The 22,292-nt window shown below is 38.5% G+C and overlaps 1 protein-coding gene across 2 annotated transcripts; it reads right to left on the reverse strand.

The window, feature by feature from the left end:
- Nucleotides 1-48: 48 nt before the first annotated feature.
- LOC122531388 (cAMP-specific 3',5'-cyclic phosphodiesterase) lies at nt 49-14,472 on the reverse strand. Of its 2 annotated transcripts, XM_043659254.1 has the most exons (7): nt 13,761-14,472; nt 7,646-7,739; nt 6,364-6,593; nt 2,094-2,357; nt 1,560-1,659; nt 671-1,335; nt 49-523 (listed from the first exon to the last, which is right to left on the reverse strand). In XM_043659254.1, exons 1-7 carry the CDS (start codon nt 13,878-13,880, stop codon nt 389-391), a joined length of 1,608 nt encoding a protein of 535 aa, XP_043515189.1. In that variant the 5' UTR covers nt 13,881-14,472; the 3' UTR covers nt 49-388. The 2 variants fall into 2 exon arrangements, with proteins under 2 accessions (XP_043515189.1, XP_043515190.1); XM_043659255.1 differs by lacking the exon at nt 13,761-14,472 and having other exon boundaries at nt 7,646-7,777.
- Nucleotides 14,473-22,292: the final 7,820 nt, after the last annotated feature.

The following is a 22,292-nucleotide window of genomic DNA, read 5'->3' on the forward strand; positions in this document are numbered from 1 at the left end:
TTTTTTTTTTTTTTTTCATTTTTCCTTTTTTTTTTTTCTTTTTTTGAATTCTTTTTCGTTTTGACGCGTCAGAAAAGACCCTTCCCATGGTTTCCGGTCGAGGTCTGAACTAGCGGCGACTAGACGTTCCTTTCTTCTCCTTCCCTTCTCTGTCCTTCTTCCTTCCTCTTCTTCCTTTCGCTCCTTCGTTTTCTCTTCTGTTCAGTCTCTCGTACCGAGACGAGGCTTCCTTCCGCCGGTTCCGGGGAGTGGAGCTTGGCCAAAAAGGTCAATAGGTCGACACAAAGAGACCTGGCCAGCGGCAGTGAGCTAGCTGTCACTGACGCACACGCCACCAGGTCTGCTGCACCTTCTCGTGGAGCTTCCTGCAAATACCCGCGAGCCTCCGTCACATTCCAGCCTCCGCGGCGTTCTCCTCCGTCTCACCGCCCCCTTCCTCGCTAGTTAGGGTCGTCTTTGCCGCTCCGCCCGTGTCGCCCGTCTCCGCCGTCTCGCCTGTCTCGTCACCCTCCTCCAGTGTCACCTGAAACATCCAACAAAGATTGGTCATTTACCTTTCGTAAATTACAATTCGTCATTGCATTTTACGGGAAGCTCAAGTCTACTGATAGACCAGGAACACCAGGTAGTCCAGAATAGTCGAGAAAGTAGATTCGGAACAATTCCTTACCTGGAAGTGTATCCTGTCGGACTGTTGTTCGTTCCCTTGCTGCTGCTGTTGCTGTTGATCGTCGGACGGCGGCGACGGGGGTATCATCGATTGATACCAGTCTCGATTCTCCTCCAACGTGTCCAAGATATCCTGAGCGTCCGGATGAACCAGATCGGCCCAGGTCTCCCACAGAGGATGAACGATGTAGTCTATGAAGCCGACCTGCGACTTCTCCACGGTGGCGCTGTGCCTGTCGCACATCGGGCTGATGTCCATGTTCTGCTCGCGTTCCCGATCGCCCTGAAGGAAGAACTCCTCCATTAGGAGGCCAACCCATCGTCGATAGAGTGGCAAGGGTTTCGTCGGATTGGACAGGTCGGCGCAGTGCACCAGGTTCTCGAGGACCTGGATCCGATCGGTGTAGTTGTCCAAGAGAAGGACACCGGAGCCCGCCACCTTCTTCGTTTCCACCATGGTCTTCAAATCCGCTAGCAGGGACATGTGCTTGGACATGTCGGTGGACAGGACCATGTCGATCACCATCTTCCTCAGCGTTTGGCGTTGCTTCTTCGTCATGTTGACAAAGATGTCGCAGCCCTCGTTCTGGAGCAACTTGAACGCCACTGCCAGATGGTGGTTCTCCAGAACGGACTCGTCATTGTACATCAGAGCGAGCTCCGAGCCTGGAGAAAGAGGAAATCGCGTTACTAGAGAATTCGTCGAAACGTTTCATCAAAGAGGATATTGAAAAGTGCAGAGCAGAAACTGGCAGAAGTGAGAAGTGCAACATTTTCCTCACACGCCCCAATTAGGATTCTAGGGCCGATTACAACCGACGTGGGCAATTACAGGGCGATCGATTTGAAATAAAAGTTGCCCGAAACTCCCGCGAAGAGCAAATACTCACTCGAATTAATGAGGAACTGGTTGGTGAGTCCAGGATGATCCACGTCGTGAATGGTGGCGGCGAACAGGGCAGCCGTGATTTCCAGCGGCGTGAACACGGACTGCAATTAGAGAACAGCGCCAATTAGCCGGCCGGTATCGTTGGGGCGTTAATTGGACATCAATCTAAGTCTAGGGAATATCGATTAACACGAAAGCCGGAACAAACTAGGTTGCAACAACACGCCGTAACGCGCAACGATTTCTGATCAGAGAGACGATCTTAAAACGCATAAAATTATTTCCTAGAAAACAGACGGCTAGCCAGCGTGTGTTCCTTTTTTCCTAAAATTCTGCGTAATTACTTTATCCAAAATTTTGTCCTGACGCTGGAAGAACGTACGTTGTTTCTCCATTTAGCGATTTCTGTTAATGGTAAGCTTTCCAGGGGGAGAAAAAAATGAGGAAACTAGAAAAGATAAAAGTTTCCAGTTCATTCAGCGAGGACACAGCTTTGGGAATTGTGAAACTCCGGTCGAATGGAATATCTATTAACCTCGAGTGCGGGCGTGTTGAGCAGAGTGTGGGTGGACTGGGTCACATCGGCCGCGTGCAGGCTGTTGTGGAAGGGATTGTCCTTGACGTAGTTGTCCTCCAGGGTCATCATGAAGGTGACGAAGGTCTTGGGCGGTATGGCCAGCGATTTGAGCAGGTCACGCGTCTGAAAGGCTGTGTACGCGACGCAGGTCAGCGGCCTGTTGTTGCTCAGCTCGCCTATCCTGAAGATGTCGATGCCCCACTTGTCGATATCTGACAGAAGCTGTAACGATCGTGCGTAGAAAATTAGTCCATCAGGTCCAACCGAAGATACAAATAGATAAAGATTTTTTAACATCTTCCGCGGCTAATTGTCTTGGCCGAGAGTTTGTCGATTTTGAGAAATTTTTTTGGTCTGGACCGAACATTCCTAATTTGACTTTGATTCACGTATCTGCTCCAATTTCAGAATTTTTCCTTCGAAAGAGTTGAATCAGCTGATCTCCAGCACTGAGCACGAGACAAATTCGAACGTTTCATCTGTCATCCGGCTCGATTGATTAATCTTTCGGACAGTTTCTTGGAGGCCCGATTTATAAAATCGACCCTGCAGAAAGTTACCTGGCACGGGCGCGAGATTTCAGAGGATTCCTTTTTAAACGGAAAGTTTCTAATTAACTTGTTGATCAACGTGTCCGACGCCAGCCTTGAGATAGCACAGAATTTGGCAAAATCAAGAGGTTAGGATTAATTTAAACGTTCCTAGCTAAAACAAACCTGTCTGTAAAGCGAGCGAACTGCGGCCGGTTTCGCGAGCCAAATAAGGAATTGGAAGCCACACTGCGAGCCACATTCTGAATCAGAGCGAGCGTGGGCTCGCATTATTATCCAAACAAACTTTTAAAATTGTTCATTCCTATCTTTTTGATCGTGTGATCTCATAAACATCTTTCATCAATTTACCATCGAAATAAAATTCGAGCGAGTTCCTTTCTAAATTTTATCTTCAACCAAGGATTTACCATTGACTAAATTTTATCCTTAGCCTTAACTAAACAGATTATTCGGCTCTCTCGTTCATTATTCCCGACGAGAAAAGAAAAGAAAATAAGAACCGGACCGTTTCCATTTCCATTTCCATTCAAATCGCAAAGCCACGAAAGACGCGCGCCACCGGAAGCCAAGCAGTTTCTACGAGCCATCAAGCGTCTGATTAGCATACAAAGCGGCGGCTTGATTACGTGAAAGTTGTAGCCACTCTCTTCGCCATGAAGAAGGATTTGCATCGATTATGCAAAACGAAATTGAGTGCCTCGGCCGCTCTTTACGTTTAATTCTCTTTAAAAATTCGGCATCTCGCGTTGTTGCAGGGGACGCAATGACTTTATTTATTTTACGAACGAACAAAATCGTATTACTCTTCGTCGAAACGAGATCGAGGCGAGTCCGAGTGAAATTGGCGTGTTAACGATCCACCGCGTTATTTAATTGTATCGAGAGAATCCGAAACAGAAACGCTTCGAAACAATAAACGCTGAAATAATAAAACCGTGAAATATTGACACTTCGAACTTCGAGATTATTTCACAGGCGAAAGTGAGCTTTGAAAATAAGCTCGGGTCTGTGCAAATAAACGAGAACTGCGAAACGAGATTGGTCGGCGCTCTTAAAATCGCCAACGCGACGAAGAGCGAATAAATAATTCGCGAGAAATCGAAACTGGGTGGAGAACGACTTTCGTCGTTCATGCTGGAAAATTTTCGGTGAAAGGAAAAACTACAGAATCTGGCAAATTTTTAATCAAACTTTCTCGCAATTCGCTCAATAATACCGTTCAATCGCGAGGGTGAGCTTCTAAAATTAGAATAATTAAATTGACAAATGGAAGAATTCTTAAATAAACAGACGAACAATTAACTAGAGTAATTGTAACTGAACAACAGAAATCGATCGATAGTTAAATAGTTGAAAAACGAAGTCAAAAATATCAGACAATATTTGCATTTGATCGCGAGTGTAAATTTCTAAAATCAGAATAATTAACTGGTAATTAAATGGATGAATTAATTCTTGAATAAACAGATGAACAATTAAAGGAATAATTGTAATAGAATAACAGAAACCGACCGGTTGGTTTGGTTGGGAAATTACAGCGAAGAATGTAGATTGAAAAATACTGCAGAGAGTACTGATAGACATTTGGTACGTGTACAAAATAAAACAGAGACGTGAAGAATCGAGCGACGAACCCTTCTGTCTCTAATTACACCGCCATCATTTAGCATGATTCACCGTGAGAGTGACAATGAACATTGATTCCATCGAAAGGCCAATGTAAACGCCCTAGCCTTTATTCACGATGGTGTGTGCGCGCGCGCACAAGTAGCAAACACCGATGAAAAATTCGGGACGAGGTCGCCAGCCTACGATAACCTGATTTCTTCGATCCCTTATCGCTCTCATTATCGCCGCTTCCACGATTAATTAGCGAGCCGTTGCAAAAAGTCGCTCACGCGAGCCTACGTCACTTTATCCTCATTTCTACTCGCGTTTCTCAAAATTCATTCAGACAATTTTCATAGCGTAGGTTGTCTACAATAAACGAAACATTTGACATTTAATAGAAGGGAATATTTCGTTAAAGTAGAAAACAGACTGTAATAAAATGGAATGGAATATTTCATAGGTAGAATAAAATAGAGTATTTGATATTTCCTTTGATATTGCGCGACAGAAAGATTTTCTCTCCGAGGAAGGAAAATATTTTCCGCGGCGTCGACGACTGAAATCGTTCATGGTCCCTTTTCGTTTCCCTTTATTATTCTTATTCTTATCTCGTCGTATCTCGTGTCTATCAGCGCAAGTTTCGCGTAGGGGGGAGCTCTGTAAATCCAGAGGAAACTTCCAGTCGGGGGGAAGAGCCGCCCCGACTAGTCAAATAGTTGCCTGGCTTTCCCGATTAACCGAGACAAAGAAACAGAGATTTCTGGAGAAAACACGTAATCGTTGACTCATCGTGGAAACTTTTCTGCCCGATCTATGGATCGATCAAAGGTAAACGTAAAATTCAAGACCTTCCAAAGTCATTTTAAACTTCTCCACGTTCCCAATGAATTTCGCGTATCATCGTATCATTAATACTCGAATGATTAAACAGAAAATTACGATTTCGAGAATTTTCGTAAGCGAGGGATGTTAATGGTAGATCGATTAATAGGAAAAATTACCGCGGCTATCGGAGTAAAATTTCCCAAGGTTCTTCTAATATAAAAATTCTAAATATACATCAAATTAGCCCGACAGGAGTGAAAAAGCGTCGAATATAAACAAGGGAGTAAACCGTCCAACGGCACGTAGATTGTGTAGGAACACGTCTCTGTATTGTGTCAGAGATTACACGTGTTCCTGACTGGTGTCTGGCACGATTAATAATTGGATGACAGACGTGAGGCAAGCAGGAAAAGCGAAACTGAGCTGCAGGCTCAGTACTATCCGATTTGTGGCTCGTGAAAGTTCAATTAACGTCGCGTGAAATACCAATTTTAAAATATATATCAATATAACATAATATAACATAATATATATTTTACAATTTCACCTGTTCAGTCATATATTTTACAGTAGTATATAAATGAACGATATTTTGCCAAGGACTTGTTGAAAGAGCCGTCAAGATTTTAGATGAAGTTTCTCGCGAGATTTCGAGAACTTTGAAGCCTGTTGTGCAAGCGTTTTTGTACGAACTCGACACGCCGAAAAATCCATAATCGAATCCGCTTTCCGCGCGAATAGAAAGCGTACCGTTAATTAATTTTACTTTCGCGAGCGTTTTACGTTCGTAAGAGAGCCGCTTTCGCAACGGGCCCACACGGTGAGTCACTTCGAACTTGAGGGATTATTCAACAATTATTATTCAACCGATTGCCGACGAGTGTCGCCGATGACTCGGCTGGATTCATTTCGCGTAATTACAAACTCGAAGGGAAGCAGAAGCTCTGCTCTCCGTTTTTCGAGCCTCGAGCGAAACTTCGAATTTTACACACCGGTTGTTTTCATACTCGCGCGAGAATTTTCAACTCTTTCGCAGCTGCAAACACGGCCAAGTTTCAACCTTCGCTGATTAGGCAGAAAGTATATAAGTAGAATTTGATAGAATTACATCGTAATTCATCGAAGTTTCGATAGTACGAGAGAGGAACTGGCAATTGAAGCAATCACGGTCCACCAGGTGAAAGTTTTCCAGGTGAAACGCGCGGGAATTTTTAGAGGGTAAAATGGTAGGTGCCTACCTTGCCGAGCTCTTCCTCGTGGGGCGTCTCGACGCCGTGGAGCGGCACACGTTCCCCGGTGAAGCTGTTCGTGTGCGTGAGGGGCCGTTTCACGCCGCTTATGTGGGACATCGCGGCCGGGCCTCTCTGCGCCCGGTCCTTCTTCTTCGCCGCCCTTGCGTCCGCACTTCCGGCAGCTGCAACCGCATCCTCGATCCGCAGGGAAGGTAAGTCCAATTCTTGCTGCTTGTCTGCGTATCGAGACGAGGGATTTCGTTTCGGTCAAATTAAATTAAATGGCACATTACGACGTTACTACCACGCGCATAAATCCGTCGCAGCGGACTTTCAATTTGCATCGAGCGTTTAAATAATAATAATAATAATAATGAGAAAAGTACTCGCGCGATCTGCTTGTATGTAACACAGTAACACAGTAACACAGTACTGTTTGCAAAAATGAACAATATTGTACAATTCGTGATTTAATACGCGCTTAATTGCGTAAAATTCAGCGGGTCGGGGAGGATTTGTTAAAATTTTCTTGCAAGTGTCGAAATATTCCACAATACTATAAGAAAACGAACGCGAGTGAATGAAACTATGATATTCTGAAATTTGTCGGTTAAAATTCTCTAGAGCGAGATAATTGTACTATTTAAAATCTACATGTACAGAACGAACAGTGTCGCATAGATAATTCGTGATTTATTCGAATATAAAATAGAGAAAAGCACGCAAGCGCGAGAAAATTTAAAGTTGTAATTACTGTAAGTAACGTTCTGTACTTGTAGATTAGCAAAAATTACAATTTATCGATTAATTCGAGCACGGACACGTGACGTTGCTTCCTACAAAGCGAGGATAAAGAAAAATTCTTCTCGAGCGGTCACGCACAGACGCACGAGTCGGTACGAAACAAAGAGAGTGAAACGGGATGAATGATCGTAAGACAAGCGTGCATTTACGGTGGTTTCAAGGGCCCTCAATGCGTAAGAGTCTACGTTGCTCTCATTGTCCCTGATAAATCTGCTCCTGGCGTTGACCTCGACGAAATCGCCAATTATCTCCTCTCTGTCTCTGTTTTTCGCTTCTTTTTTTTTCATAGTTTCATACCCGTCTCCTCGTGCTTCGCGCTTCGTCACAAAGGAATTCCTTTCACTTCGCGTTTTTTTTTTTTTTTTTAGCCGCGTCGAGAAGTCTCGTTAGACGTTTTCAAATCATCACGTGGGACAAGATCACGGTTCTGGTTATGGTTACGGTTACGAGCCAGCGGGCAGATGGATCTTGGTTTTGAACTTACCAAGGAAAGTGCTGCAGATGTATTCTGATATCTGGTTGCCAGACTTTGAGGACTCTGAGAAGTGGGACAGCTCCTTGTTCAGCATTCGCTTGAACTGTAATCAGAAAACGTGCGATGATTTAGTGATCGTTGCTCTGTCTGGTAATTTAAATATAAATTTAACATGAAATATAGATTAAAGTATAAATTGATACACGTGTAACGTAAGTGTAAGTAAGATAAGAATTATTGTAAAACATCCTACCTTCTTTCATTAGTTTAGGACATTCAATTTTAATTAAGAATTAAGAATTTCGGGCAATTTTCAAGGAACTTAACATTGAAGAGACGCTTCGTTAATTGTAGTGACATCAATATTAATCCCCTACAATCTTTCGTATCTTTAAAGATCTTTACGTAACGTTCTCCTGTGTTCATTTTTTTCTTTTTCTTTTTTTTCGCAATTTCTGCCCATTCACCAAGAAGAAAAGAAGCCATAAATCTCCACTTGAGTCAAACAAACGCAAGGGGAGAAAAAAAAAAAGAAAAAAAAAAAAGAAATGACGAAAGCACGAAGCCGAGATCCTCGATGCCATCGTCAGCTTATCTTGCGAAATTTACAATATTTGCCTGCGAAATTCTCGACGTAGATAAAACGATAGAGCATAGGTCTGCGTAGAATCATGTGAGAACGACGCAGAATCTGAATAGCGTCGTTGTTTTCTGTCCTGACGCGCGTTATCAGCTCTTTCGCAACTCGCGAGAGGATCTCTCTTCTCATCTGTGTGTGGTCACGTGGCGAAGAGTCGATTTTCCACTGATTTTTCTGAGGCAACAGCCACTCAGGATGATTCGTACGATTATGTTCGTCGAGTTTTCCAACTGTTGATTAAACGAGCTCGAGCAAGCACAAAGACATTGGAAATTATTGAGACATTCGAGGGTTTTCAGAGGCGAACACTGTTGGACAGTTGCGAAGAAAATTTAGAGTTAAAAAGTGATTCAAGATTAGGGGGTTGTTGGTAACGTAGAACATCTTCAACTCCTCCATGTAGATCGCAAGCGGACCGAGATATCACGCAGACGAATTTTTTATCTTAATTAATCTCGGCCTAGTTTTAATTTTAATTTTGACTTCAGTTTTGATTTGTTCGTGTATGCTTTCTCGTGTATCGCTATATTTTTGTCTCTTTCCTTTCATTATTGTATCTTAAAAGGATCGTTCCTATTCCGTCAGAAACAAAAATCAAATAAAACAGGAAGAATTTGTTTAATTACTTTATAACTCTGATGTCGATTTCAGTTTAATTTATTCGTGCATTTTTGTCTCCTTTTTTCTGTGTTTACTCTCGTTTACCTTAAACTTGTGGAATAAATGAGTGAAATAAAATAGGACGAGATGTTAATTAGCCACTGATAATGATAATAATTCAGATAAATATTAACAGTATAATCCAACAGCTGCACACAGGCAATATCCGTAAATTACATAACGCGTGCAAGTAACTGCAACATTTTGTTAAATTGTCGACGGGATCGCCGATAAGATTATCGATTATCGTCGCGTCGGATTAATTCGCTGGGCAGCGTGCGTTGGGCGAACGATAAACCGTGATTGCCCGATAAAGTCCATAATCGAGTTCATCGATTCGCGATATCCAACGACCAGCTACGCACGTCGTTGACCTCACAAACGTATTATCACGTGAATTCGTTCTTTTTCTCGCGTTGTTATTTTGCAAGCGTTGTTCGTAAAAAAGATCGTCGTGTTCGTTTGTTGCGTTTCTGGTGTTGCGTAACGTTGAGGCAGGTCAGCTAACGTGCTTTTCGCGGTTAATGCGCGAGGAAAATTGGATTGGCGAATCAATCTGGGGAACCTACGGAGCCGCGGACTAGTTGACCAGAACAAATTTTCAGACACAAACGAGCATTTCCACATTTCAATTTTATCTTCGCGTGTTCTTTGACTTCTTTCTTTTGATAGAAATTCTTAGAGGAGAATGTTTTACGATACATGTCAATACGTATGTATTGGATTTACTCAGTTGCATAATCTCTGACTGATATCTAATTGTCCGGACAAATCACGAGTTGATTTACAAGCTGATACTGCGTCGAGTTTTTCCTGGTAAATTCCCACGGGGGATTTCTTATCATCACGGTGGACTGGACTTTTTTTCCGTATCTGACGCGAGTGAGATCTAACAGCGGGTAAATTCGGAAATTTCGAGGACTGAGAGACGATGGCTCGTGGAATTCGAAGGAAACCTTGAACAGTAGCAAGTTTAAACATGATCCAGAAAGAGTCTTAAAATATTCCAAATGTTGATAAAAAAGAAAAAATTTTGTTATCTTATGATTTCGTTTGGAAGAATGATTACTAAAACTAACAGAAAGAGAAGATACGCAATATTCGTACAAGATTTCAACAACGTGCTCGTATCGTGTCTAAAAATAGAAGAAATTTTCGGTAAATCTTTGACGTTAATCCAGATAACGAAATATATACGTACACACACGCGTACAATATTTGTATGCAGAAATGTAATGTCAAAAGATTTCGTTCTTCGAAAATTATTGGATTTATCTACTGTCAAGCGGATACAAACAAGAAGATGATAAGAAGATATTGACGCATCGAGGAAACAAGAAATGTTGTTGTTGAAATTGCCTCCCCCGATGACCGGAGATGATTGAAAACATAATAAACAAAAACAAATATGAATTCATTCGTGTATGAATTGCGTTATTTACTCGTTACTTATTAGCTGTTGAAAGATATTGAAAGGTTAATTCACTTCTTTGATGACACATTTGATCTAAAACAGCCGGAATCTGGACACCAATGGTCGATAACACTTATCGCTGTATGTATTTCCAACTACGTTGTATCTCTCGTTCCTTCGAGAAAACAACAATTTTGGACGAACGATTTCAAGTTCAATGCACCTTCTGCCGACGAGTGCGGAATTATTGTAGAAACGCTCCTACGTGTCGAGTGAGATTTTCAAAATTCAAAAGCAGTCACGACAGGATGACCTCTTTTTTTTTTTTACGATTTACGATCTTTGATCAACTAATCTCCCTTTGACGTCAATTCAGTTCAGATTAGTCAAAATTGCTCTGGGCAATTCGCGGAATTTTATCGAAACTCGTCTCCCATTGGAAAAAATTAAAAAACTGCTCGGATCCTCTCTGAAGACACCTGCGCGAGATCGTCAAAGAAAAAAATCGTTCGAAGCTTTGAAAAATTTCCTCGCGGAAGAAGAAAGAGGCTTCGAGGGAAGGAAACCAAGCCAAAAATCGATCGATCTGTTATCGTCTCGCGCGTCGACGATATTTTCTCCCGCAATCTCGAGATCAGCGATCACCGAGCTAGATTCGCTTGAATTAACAGCCATTCTCTTTCGCGCCGTTTCGTAGAAAAACTTTATCCGCAGCCACGCGGACGATAACGTCGATAAAAAAAAGCCGAGATAGCCTAATCCGTGGGCTGTACGTTATTGTAAACAAAGCAGATAAACCTGACTGATATCTGATTGGAAAACAAGATTCAGCAGCCAGGCCGCGGATAAATCGATCGTTCAACTTTCACAGGGAACTTCTTTTTTTTTTCATTTATTTTCTCCTGTTTTTCTTTTTCTTTTCTTTCATCGACCACTCAATGGGACATGATCGTCGATATATGTATTTTAATGTCGACTCGAGATAACCACAGGTTGCCTCGTCGTTCCTTTCGCTCTTGGCTCCCTTTGTACGCAAATTTGGTGACGTCAAGGGAAAGATACGATCGTCATTCGTCGTTCTTCGAACCGTTCGTTCGCTGAAAAGCGAAATTTTTCATCGAGTGTACAGTTTTTTCGAGAGTTCTCTTTGAGGTTTCCCTCCGTTTTTTCAATCGCGTAGCATTTTGTCGTAAGTTTTTAATAAACGTTGGATTGTTTTATTGGATTTATAGAACGTTGTTCTCAGCTTTAATCGCGCAAATAATCGCAGAGCACTCGATTAAAACTTTTAACAGAGAACGTTCGTTGTTCGGTGATTAAAATTCGATGATCCTTTCCTAGATATCGAGAGACGTTCCGTGTTTGTCGAGAGACTGCAAAAGATATTCAATACGTCGTGTTTTTCGTGGAGAAAATAATTTTGCGAATGAACGACGTGAGTCATTTTCATTCAAACGATTCCTTTTTGAATATAAAAGAGATTGCTTCTATACAGAATTCCACGGAATCGGGGAATCGTTATTTATTTTCGGATTTCTCTTTTTTGACAAGTTCGCCGAAAAAAAAAAACACGTTCTTCTGCCACAACCGAGTTAATTAATGCGTTCCAAATTTAGACTAAAATGATACGACAAAAATAATCATCGATGTACATACGTAATATCGATATTTATAAATATGCACAATTACAGTCTTGCATACTTTTTTCCTTTTTCGCAATGAACTTTAAAAATATGAAAGAGATAGTAGTTAAAAATTTTGTAAGGAGGAGTAGCGGATTTTTTTTGTAATGAAAGGTAGTATCAGTTTGCTGAGATTGGAGGTCGCTCAACAGATCTATATGCACACGTATGTATATAGTTTGACAAGTATATGTCGATGGATCGATCTTTTCGCGCCACCTTGCCCCGATTCCGCGGGGCATTGAAAGACCTTGAGATTCGTCGAGATGTCGATCGTTACAACGAGACATTAAATCTTCGACGATTTTCAAATCTTCAATGGCGGCCTGTTACGTTTCATTATCGCGAATATTTAATCCGCCGAAATTTCCCTCGAAAATTATTCTTGGAACATTCGATAACGTGTCTTTCGCGTTTCTTCAACAGATTTTTTTTCATAGATCGTTGTTCCTTGGTACAAACATTTGCACTTGATATTTGAGAAAGTAGTGGGAATATTTAATTAGCAAAAAAAATGATAGTTCACGAGCGAGTAAAAAAATTGTGATGTAATCATGCTTTCCAGAAAATTCGTTTTAATTCTTTGGTTTCTGAACGAGTTCTCACAATTTTTTTGCTTTGATTAAACTCTCTAACAGATCACGAGCTTTAAACCTAAATTTCCTTTCTTCATAAGTGATTGATGGAATTGTTGTCGAGGGGTTGTTGAAGATGAGTTTGTGCGACGTGTAACTTTATCTACAAAATTAATGATACTTCTAAAATGAAAGCTGTATGATCCAGATCGATCAAGATAAAACAATAATTCCCATAATAATCTCTATTCGTCTGGATTAATATATCTTCCTTTTTCATTGTAGAGAAATGAATATAATTTGAACGACACATTACATTTCATTTTCAATTGTTAAAAAATTTGCACAGTGGCTAGGAAAATTATTTAAATGTTTTAATCTCACTTATATAACGTCATCCGAGTTTAATTGAAATAATCATCTATTCGCAAAGTCGTGGAGAACAAAATTAAAAATTAGTAAAATTAATTGACGATCGAAATAATTTAATTTTCCGCGCGACTCTCAGAGAGCACGATCGTTTATCGTTCTTAAAATAAATATCGGTCTTTTAAAAATTACCTAATTACCTAATCTTAATTTTAAAAATTACCCAATCTTTTAAAAATTACTAAAAATACCTTGTTTTATCGCTAATTGCGATATCTTCAACAACGAATTAATCTCAAATCCTCAATTAAAAGTTATCTAACGATATCCAAGAATCTTCATTTCGTTATCTGTTATAGAATCTTGATTGACAAATCGTGATTTGTTTGGAAATCAAATTTATAAATAACGATTTGTATCGTTACGATACGATTCTCAGAAATTGTTGAGTAGCTGTGGTTGCTAGACTTGCTAGTTTTCATTAAAGTACTCGCAATCAGTGTTCCGTTTATGCTAATCTCTCGACAAAATTCATCCAAAGGAATTGGAAAAAAATTCTAAATTTTCAATTTTTCCCAACGTATGATAATCCTACCATAAAGTAAAAAAGAATCTACAGTGAATAGAAGAAAATTAATTAATGTTAATTGTAATAATTCTGTTCGTGGATAATTTTTTAAAAATCTCGTAACAATAAATTTGTAAAATTTGATGATCAGAATTAAAATTTCCATGACATCTAGCGGTCCAAATTTCCCCGAATTCGCCTGAAATGTTGAATTACCTGGACAGCTACGATGCTAGCCATGGCGGTGAGGTCCGCCAGTGTCCTCAGGTAATTAAAATACCTGGCGTACTCGTCCACGTTCCCAGTGGTGAGCTCAGTGTCCGTTTGTTGAACCATCTTTCCAAATCTTCTCTAATACACGGCCGTGAAGAGATCTCACTCGTCAACTTCTTCGAATTAAAAACCAGATGGCCGTAATCCCTTCACTTTCACCTCCTCCGAAATCTCCAGTCAATCGCACTTTCTACCACGCTCCCTTCACAAACTTCTATTTACCTTACGAACCTTGGCCCGAAATTTAATTCGCCCGATCGATCGACGATTTAAATACTTATTGTGCTAATTTAATTTCAACTCGGAAGTCTTTGGGAAAAGATCGGGACCAAAGATCGGTCGCGATCGTCGATCACAATTACTTTTTCGTAGCGTATATAGTCTTTGGTATAAAAAACACAGAGAGTTCCATCAAACAATTCGGTCAATTTTCGTTTGGTTGGATTCAAAGCAACTCTGCCAACAATTTCACCGTTGTGAATTTGATCACGGTTAATTTTACGGATTCCGAATTCAACTGATTCCAGAATTGTTATACGTAAAACTGTCGCGACTAGCACGTGCACGTTGCTCGATGTCGAAATCGATGTCAGAGTTTCGAGCGTACGCTGAGCCTCGAAGCGCGTGGACGTCGCTCGACTGCTAAACGTGGTCTACGTGCTGATTCCTGGCCGTCAGCTTTTTATCTGGGCCAAAGGTTCTCCGTTTGTTGCGCGCCAGCGCCACGGTGGGGGAAGGAGACGCGAAGGAAATCGCGAACAGCGACGAACAATCCGCCAGAAACACTGGTGTAGGCATTTGCGTACGTTGCACACGCAAGAAGTGGAGGTGCAGCTTGAAGAGGAGCATGATTTTTATGGCTCAATGATTACAAACCTCCGAGAGTAATTTTTTTTATCGTTCTCTGCAGCAATAAACTTACTTACGATCTGGGAAATTTAATATGACAATGAAAATATAATTCAACGTAGTCGATATTATGTAATTTCAATGTAATTTAACATAGTTGATATTATGTGACATTTTGATATAACTTAGCATAGTTTATATTATGCAATTTTAATGTAATTTAACATAGAGATTTGTATATGTGATTTTAATATAATTTAATATAAATTAAATAATATATAGATTTGTATATATATATATAGTACTATATATACTATAGTATAGTACTATAGTATATATAGTACTATAATATATAGATTTATATATGTAATTTTAATATAATTTAATATAGATTAAATAATATATATTTTTATAGATTTGTGTATATAATTTTAATATAATTTAATATCGATCAGAAGTTCTATAAATTTAATTAATTACGAGCACTATCAAAACACTTAAGCTCGTGCTTTTCTAATTAGAAAGAAATATTAAATTTCCCACGTCACTATATATATTTTCATCAAGCTTTTTTCCAACGATTTCCACAGTCATTTTTTCATTTTTTTCCACGATCATTCTGCTTCGTCATCATTAGATTATTATATTCTAATTGCTGGACTGCGGATTTGTGAAATATTTAAAAATATGCAAAAATGCACGTAATGAATCTGACAATATATACGAGATATCCAAAGAAGACTATAAATAACTCTGCGTGGAAAGAACGATCTATTTCTCAAATTGTGTTCGTGAGAATTTAGAAATACATAAAAATCCGTCGTCTAATAATTATACACGTAGTTGCTGTTCATTTTACTTCTAGACGACACATAAATAAAACTACAAGTTTCGAACTGTAATGGATATTAAGAAGTGTTTGTAGCATCATCTCTTTGTTTTTTTTTTAATCGACAGAGTCGATCAGCGTGGCTCCTGAACGATCCACTCGATCAGTATAACCTCAAGGGTCGAGTGCTGTTAATGTGCCACGCGACTGTTCGATGATTTCTTCGTTGTTCCGAGTGCATGAATCATTCACGAAGTGCAAATGTCGTATTTAGTTTATCGATTGTGGATCGATTTTTAGAATCGAACATCATGCATCATTATCGCACGTGAATTTTTTCTTAGAAAAAAAAATTCACGAGTCTTCGATCCTGCTTTGCTTTTTGTAATAACAATTACAAGCGTTCGGGAGTTATTCTCACTTTGATTTCAATCAACGTTCTCGTTTTAATTTTAACGAGTACGAAATCGTGTCGGATGCATAACATTGAGTGTTATATTTTCGTTCGATTCGTATAATACTCTGTGCAGCAGTAGATTTTTTTAAATTTCCCATAAACGCACAATAAATCCACATTAATACTGGATCAGAGCATAAAATTTCCATCAGAGGCGTTAAAGTGAAATAAAAAGAGAGAATAGAGAAATTTTATAATATAATGCGAAAGCTTTCACTTTACTTTTTAAAGCTCATTTAAATCTCTATAAAAATATATTTACAGAAGAGATCGATCATTTCGATCACTTTGGTAACTTTAATGTTAATAAAACGATAATAAAAGCAGAACGTCATTGTATTCGTAAAAAGCCACGTTTTTGCAATACTTACATAAAAGGCATGAGAATTTCAGAAATATGTTATTGTAATATGGACAATGACGTCCCTATGAATGATTCATTTGAATGAAAGACACGTGAGTCATGGTTCTTTAATGCACGCATACACTGATCCGCAAAAGTGTAAATTACTTGTCGTGTTAAATTTATAACAAACATGTCGAATCGGTTTGTTTGCTCCTTCGAACGTTGTAACCAAACTTGAAGAATTGTGGTGAGCCGCCATATTTTTGGACGAGATTTGAATAGAAAATATTTTTGTTCTTTCTGTAATTACTTCATATAAAAAAATATATTACGTATTAATAATATGAACGAAACATAAATTGAAGATAGTTTTTATATCTGTCGAATATAATATATTCTACAATTCTCAATCTTTTTCTACGACAGTTACAAATATTTTCAGCTGATGATTCTGTTTTAATCGTATTATTATTTAACAATACTTTTCTGTAGAGTCAATGGGAGCTTTTATTCTACACAGAAATTGGTAATAGAAAAATTACCTACATAACATTTGATACCACACGTACGTAATATAAACATTGCAAATTCTTTTCACCGGAGATCTGCAACGATACTCGATTTCTTGGAAGGTTTCGCTTCTCAAAAATAAACGAGTAACGGCCCAGTTACATCGTACAACGCGCGAAACTCGGAACACTTTGTATCACTTTGATTCGAGCTGAACATACCGCAGCGCAGCAGCTGTTACAAAACACCGGAAATATCGATTGCGACGTCATCATCTATTCAGTTACGTTTAGAGCTTCCTACACAGTTTTGTGGTATCCAAAATGTTAACGAACAAAATCTAGATTTAAAAAGAAACAGAATGTTAATAACTCCAAACTCTCGACATATAAGAATGATCTTTAATTTATGTCTCATTGATATTAGTACTAATTTATAATACATAATAGATACATGAAATCTTCACAAAGTGATCAGTAAGAAAGTTTCACGATAATTGCTCAGTCTCTGTCGCTTTATTTTGGCGAGAGGAAAGTTCACGTGACCCAAATGTTCCTCTAAAGCTGACAGAAAGTACTTGATTTTCAAAGACAGCTATTCTAATATCTAATATTAGTGATAGCTAGACGAACGGTGAAACGATTCTCGCGTATATTTTCGGATATTGTTCTCGAGGTATAAATGTGCTTAAAACGAAGTCGTTGTCTCCTGTTGCAATTTTCGGAAACGCGAATACCTCGAATAACTCTTCCTTGTCGCAAATTTACACGAAAATACATGCAATACATAGAAATTTTCAGGAATTTTCATTGTGTTTCAACACTTTGAGTTTGATTTATTCGATACGTTGTTTGACTTATTTAATTTCAATGTAATTTTCTATCTTTTCATACTTAACACGCAATTTTTGTATCTTTTATATATTACATCGTTTCAATTTCAAAACGACAAAATCCAATGAACACGGCACTTGGACTTCTCCATTTTAAATGGAGAAACCAAGTTTTCATCTTCTTCAGTCGAGAAATGTTTTCGATACGCTGGATCTCGGTTCGACTATCGTCACTCTTTCGCTTATTTTCGATTTGCAATCAGTGAAAGAAAAAAAATAAAAGAGAGAAAAAGAATTAGGAGAAGAAACATACTGTTGAATCGGTAGCAGCAGAAATTTACACGCAAATTCGAGCGAAACGATGCCGATTCTAATAAACCGAGTGGCCACTTTTCCTGGCCACTGATATCATCGGCCACGAATCTACCTCCAAGCTCCACGAACAGTCAAATTCGTTGGTCCTCCGCGTGAGTCAACCGGTGACTTCGACGAAACGGTACGTCTATTTCGAACCCACCAAATTCGACCAATTTGTCGTCTCCTCTCTCGAGACAGATTCGTAAGTAGGCGTGTTTTCTTCTTTCCCGATTAGGAGAAACGAGAGACGAAAAAAACTGAATCGAGACGAGCTCGTCTAGTATTTTCACTCGAACTGGGGAAATGGAGATGACGAAAGATGACGAGAAACAGAAACAGAATGAAATTTGTTTCAAAAACATGGAAGTTACTCTTAAGGAAGGAGGAACAATAATTTTGTATCTTAAAATATTCGTATTTTAATATTCTGATATTCGAATTAAAAGATTCTGCGTTTCACAATCTCGACAAAAATTATCTCTAACGCTCGATATTTCGTAGACGATAAATTGCATCGTATACGACTTTTCGTGCGCGAAATCAACGAGGGTAGGTTGAATCATGAGTGTACGTGACACTGTGCACGCATAATGGAGCATACTAGGCGATATCACGAAATGTTAAACGCTACGACGTAACGGGGACAGACAGATAATTTTCCTCCCAATTATTCCTCGTTTTCCACTTAATTATTTCATCTCCGCGTTCGCGAATAAGAATCATTGAATTCTCTAACGATGATTCGTCACTTTTCCAAGTAATTCCAATTATTTCGAATTTTCTCATTTATGACAAGCTTTAACGTGACGTCGAATCAATCATTTCCAAGAGATTGAACATATTTCTTTCCAGTTACGTCGATTGGAAGATTAATCAACGCACAGATAAATAAATATATTTCCCAGCTCTTTGCATCTTGCAAATTATTTCTTCATATTCTCTATACTTATTTCTTATTATATTTCATTTTTTACACCCATATTTCATATTTCAGTATAATATTCTTATACACATTGTCTTTCACCATGTTCTTATATCATATTCTTTACGTTTCTCAAATTAAAAAATCATCCAACGACAACAGAAAGCTGACAACCTCGAAGTGATACTCGATTTCATAGCGTATCCCAGAGATCACTTGCACCGTCGTGAAAGAAAAATTTTAATTTCGCTCGACGCACACACGTGCGAAATTAATAGAATCCCCCCCGATATGTCGTCTATACTCCGCACGTCGGAACAGAACGGGATGAATAAACCATCGTGGCGGCTGCGTTTGACGCGACCGAGACGATTGGAAATTTTTTTCTTCTTCTGGGAGAGAGGAAAATACGAAAGTCAAATGGCCGGTGTAAGTGGCGGCCTACTTCCGGTCCCGCGGCGCCGCAAATAAACTCGCGTGTTCCACTCCGAGATTTCTCAATTCCCCGTGGCGACTAACTGCGTGGGAAACGACGTCCGCTTTGCTATTACACCGCCGGCCAGAGATTGTTGTTTCACGTCGCGAGGTTTTCTTCGTCGTCAGCCTGGAGTTGAACTGGAGAAGCCTAGAGACTTTGGGAAAGCCGTGTCGTAAAGATGAATCTAATCCGCGCGACTTTCGTCTCTGTCTTTCCGCTGTTTGTTTAATTATAGTGGCAAATTAGCTTGGTAGATTGGAAACGTAATTTGTAACTAGCGGGCGAGGTGAGAATTTTCGTACAGCAGAAGTTTTTTTAAATATTTTTAATACCTACACACACATATATATCCTTGATCGGTGGTTCAGTTTTGTTGGTCAGGTTTTCGGGAACTTTTTGTATATTTACAAATTTCGAACCGGTCTGGACTGTTTTGCATATTTTTAGTATTTTATTTTATACGCAAATAAACACACGGAAAATTTGCGTCTGTAAAGTTCATGCACATTTTCAGGAGTTTGTCAAGTTTTCAATCAGTATTCTATTTTATTATCTTTCATTCTTTAATTCCCTGTCGGAAATCCTCTTCGTTTTGACGAATGTAGCGAGAAACCTTCTTATTTTGTTATTTCGTGTAGATGATAACTTTTTTTTATAGCAAAACTCTTGAAAAACTATGAATTTACAATCCTGTGTTGCACATCAACCGTATCGCCAATGTTGTTAAAAAATGTCTACGGTTCAAAATTTTCCTGAATTCGTACAATTAACACGTTCGCTGCTACTGACGTACGTGCTGCGTTGATTCAATTATCCCACTTAAATTTCAAACGTGACAATCTTTGCGTGTGTGTGTGTTTTTTTTTTATTTCGACAGGAAGATCTAACCGCAAATTACTAAAACGATTCTGAAAAATCTCGCCTCCGACAGTAATTCAAAATTCCTATCAAACGACTCACGATAGAAATTAGAACAACAATCAAACAATTTACAAAGGAAAATTATTGATGTCAGATCAAGTTTGACAACAAATCATTAAATAAAGCTCTGAAGAATCTCATTATTTTAACAATAATAATTCCTATTGAACAACTCACAATGGGAAACCATAAATTAATAAAAAGAATCTCTTCTGATAATTTCAACAATAATAATTACACTGATTTCTACTAAACGACAATGGAAGACCATTTATTAATTTATCAAAATGAAATTTAACCACACATTACAAAAACAAACTCCAAAGAATCTCACCTCTGATAATTTCAATAATAATAATAATAAGAACAACAATAATAAATCAACCAATTCCTATCAAACAGATTCCACGATGAAGAACCACTGGCGGAGATTAATTATTGAAAAAAATTTCCGTGAAATCTCGCCTCTGATAATTTTAACAACAATAGTAATTCACAGTTCGATTCCCCGTCGAAATAATTCACAATGGTGAAACCATTTACGTCGGGCTGAAACGGTGAAACGAAATGTCAAAGCGAGACGTCAAAGTGGCCGTCCATAAAACGATGTACAAAAGATCAACGAATCGATGAGACGGTGTGACACGAACGAAGGTTCAAATCCTTTATGATCGTCCACGAAGTGGACACGTGTTGAAGGAATTGCTGTTGACACCGATTATACGGAGCATTAGCGAAGCAAGTGTCACAAGACGACACGAAAGTGCATCTGGAGCGTGTCGAACCGATGTCGACCGATCGATGATGTCAATACCGCTCGCTCGTAGAGTTTTCAACGTGCCGTTTGATGCAATAATTTATCGCGTTGCAGAGAACGCGTTCGCCAGTTTGACGACGCGTGGACAACCTGTTGTGTATTATTATCGTTACGTAACTATTGTGTTGCGATATTACTATTACGTTAACATAATAATGTTTCGGATGCGTGTTGGTTGCACTTTGATATTTTATTTCACGGCAGTTTCCTTTTAAAATCCTTTTATTTCCTGGCAGCGACTGGTCGCGTATTTTATTACCTAGAAATTCCTTTTTTTTTTTCGTACAGATGATTCTGATTTTCTAATTTTAACATCAAGCTTGGCCTTCGATACAGCTTCGATAATTTCAGTACAAATATTAGTATAAGTTTCGAAAGTAACTCGAATACTGAGTCCAGCCTTAAATATTCTATTCAATATAATATTGATAATTTAGTACAACATAATCCCAATATTGTTTAATGCAATTTTAATGATTCTAATCTTAAGTTACGAAATTTTAATATTTCAGAAATAAACTCAACTCTGATTCTAATTTTAAAAAAAGATAATAAACTTTAACAAACCTAAGTAACTTTTAACTATTCTATTCCTACGAAATTTCAGTATTTCAGAAACAACTCCAACTATGATTCTAATTAAAAAAAAAACTTTAACAACTTTAACAAACCTTTGTAAACCTTAACAAACTTTAACTATTAAATAAAAATTCTAATTACACAAAATTCTAATTCTACGAAATTACAATATTCCAGAAACAAGCCCAACTGTGATTCTAATTTAAAAAGAAAGACGATAACAACTTTAACAAACCTTTGTAAACCTTAACAAACCCAAATAACTTTAACAATTCTAATTATACAAAATTCTAATTCTACGAAATTGCAATATTCCAGAAACAAGCCCAACTGTGATTCTAATTTAAAAAGAAAGACGATAACAACTTTAACAAACCTTTGTAAACCTAAACAAACCCAAATAACTTTAACAATTCTAATTCTATAAAAATTCTAGTACTACGAGATGTCAGTACTCCAGAAATTATGGATCCCAACTGTGATTCTAATTAAAAAAGAAAAAAAAAAAAAAAACGATAAATTTTCACAACTTTACAAACTTTAGCAAACCTAAGCAAACCTCAACAAGCTTCGTTATA

Source organism: Frieseomelitta varia, unplaced genomic scaffold (genome assembly GCF_011392965.1).
Source record: "Frieseomelitta varia isolate USP_RPSP 00005682 unplaced genomic scaffold, Fvar_1.2 scaffold_397, whole genome shotgun sequence".
Taxonomy (NCBI): Eukaryota; Metazoa; Arthropoda; class Insecta; order Hymenoptera; family Apidae; genus Frieseomelitta; species Frieseomelitta varia.

Excerpts from the sequence above, each read along its gene's own strand:
- LOC122531388 (XM_043659254.1), bottom strand. The coding sequence starts at position 13,880 with ATGGTTCAACAAACGGACACTGAGCTCACCACTGGGAACGTGGACGAG. Across the intron at positions 7,740-13,760 it reads CTAGCATCGTAGCTGTCCAG|TTCAAGCGAATGCTGAACAA; the intron begins GTAATTCAACAT and ends TTCTGATTACAG. Across the intron at positions 6,594-7,645 it reads CATCTGCAGCACTTTCCTTG|ACAAGCAGCAAGAATTGGAC; the intron begins GTAAGTTCAAAA and ends CTCGATACGCAG.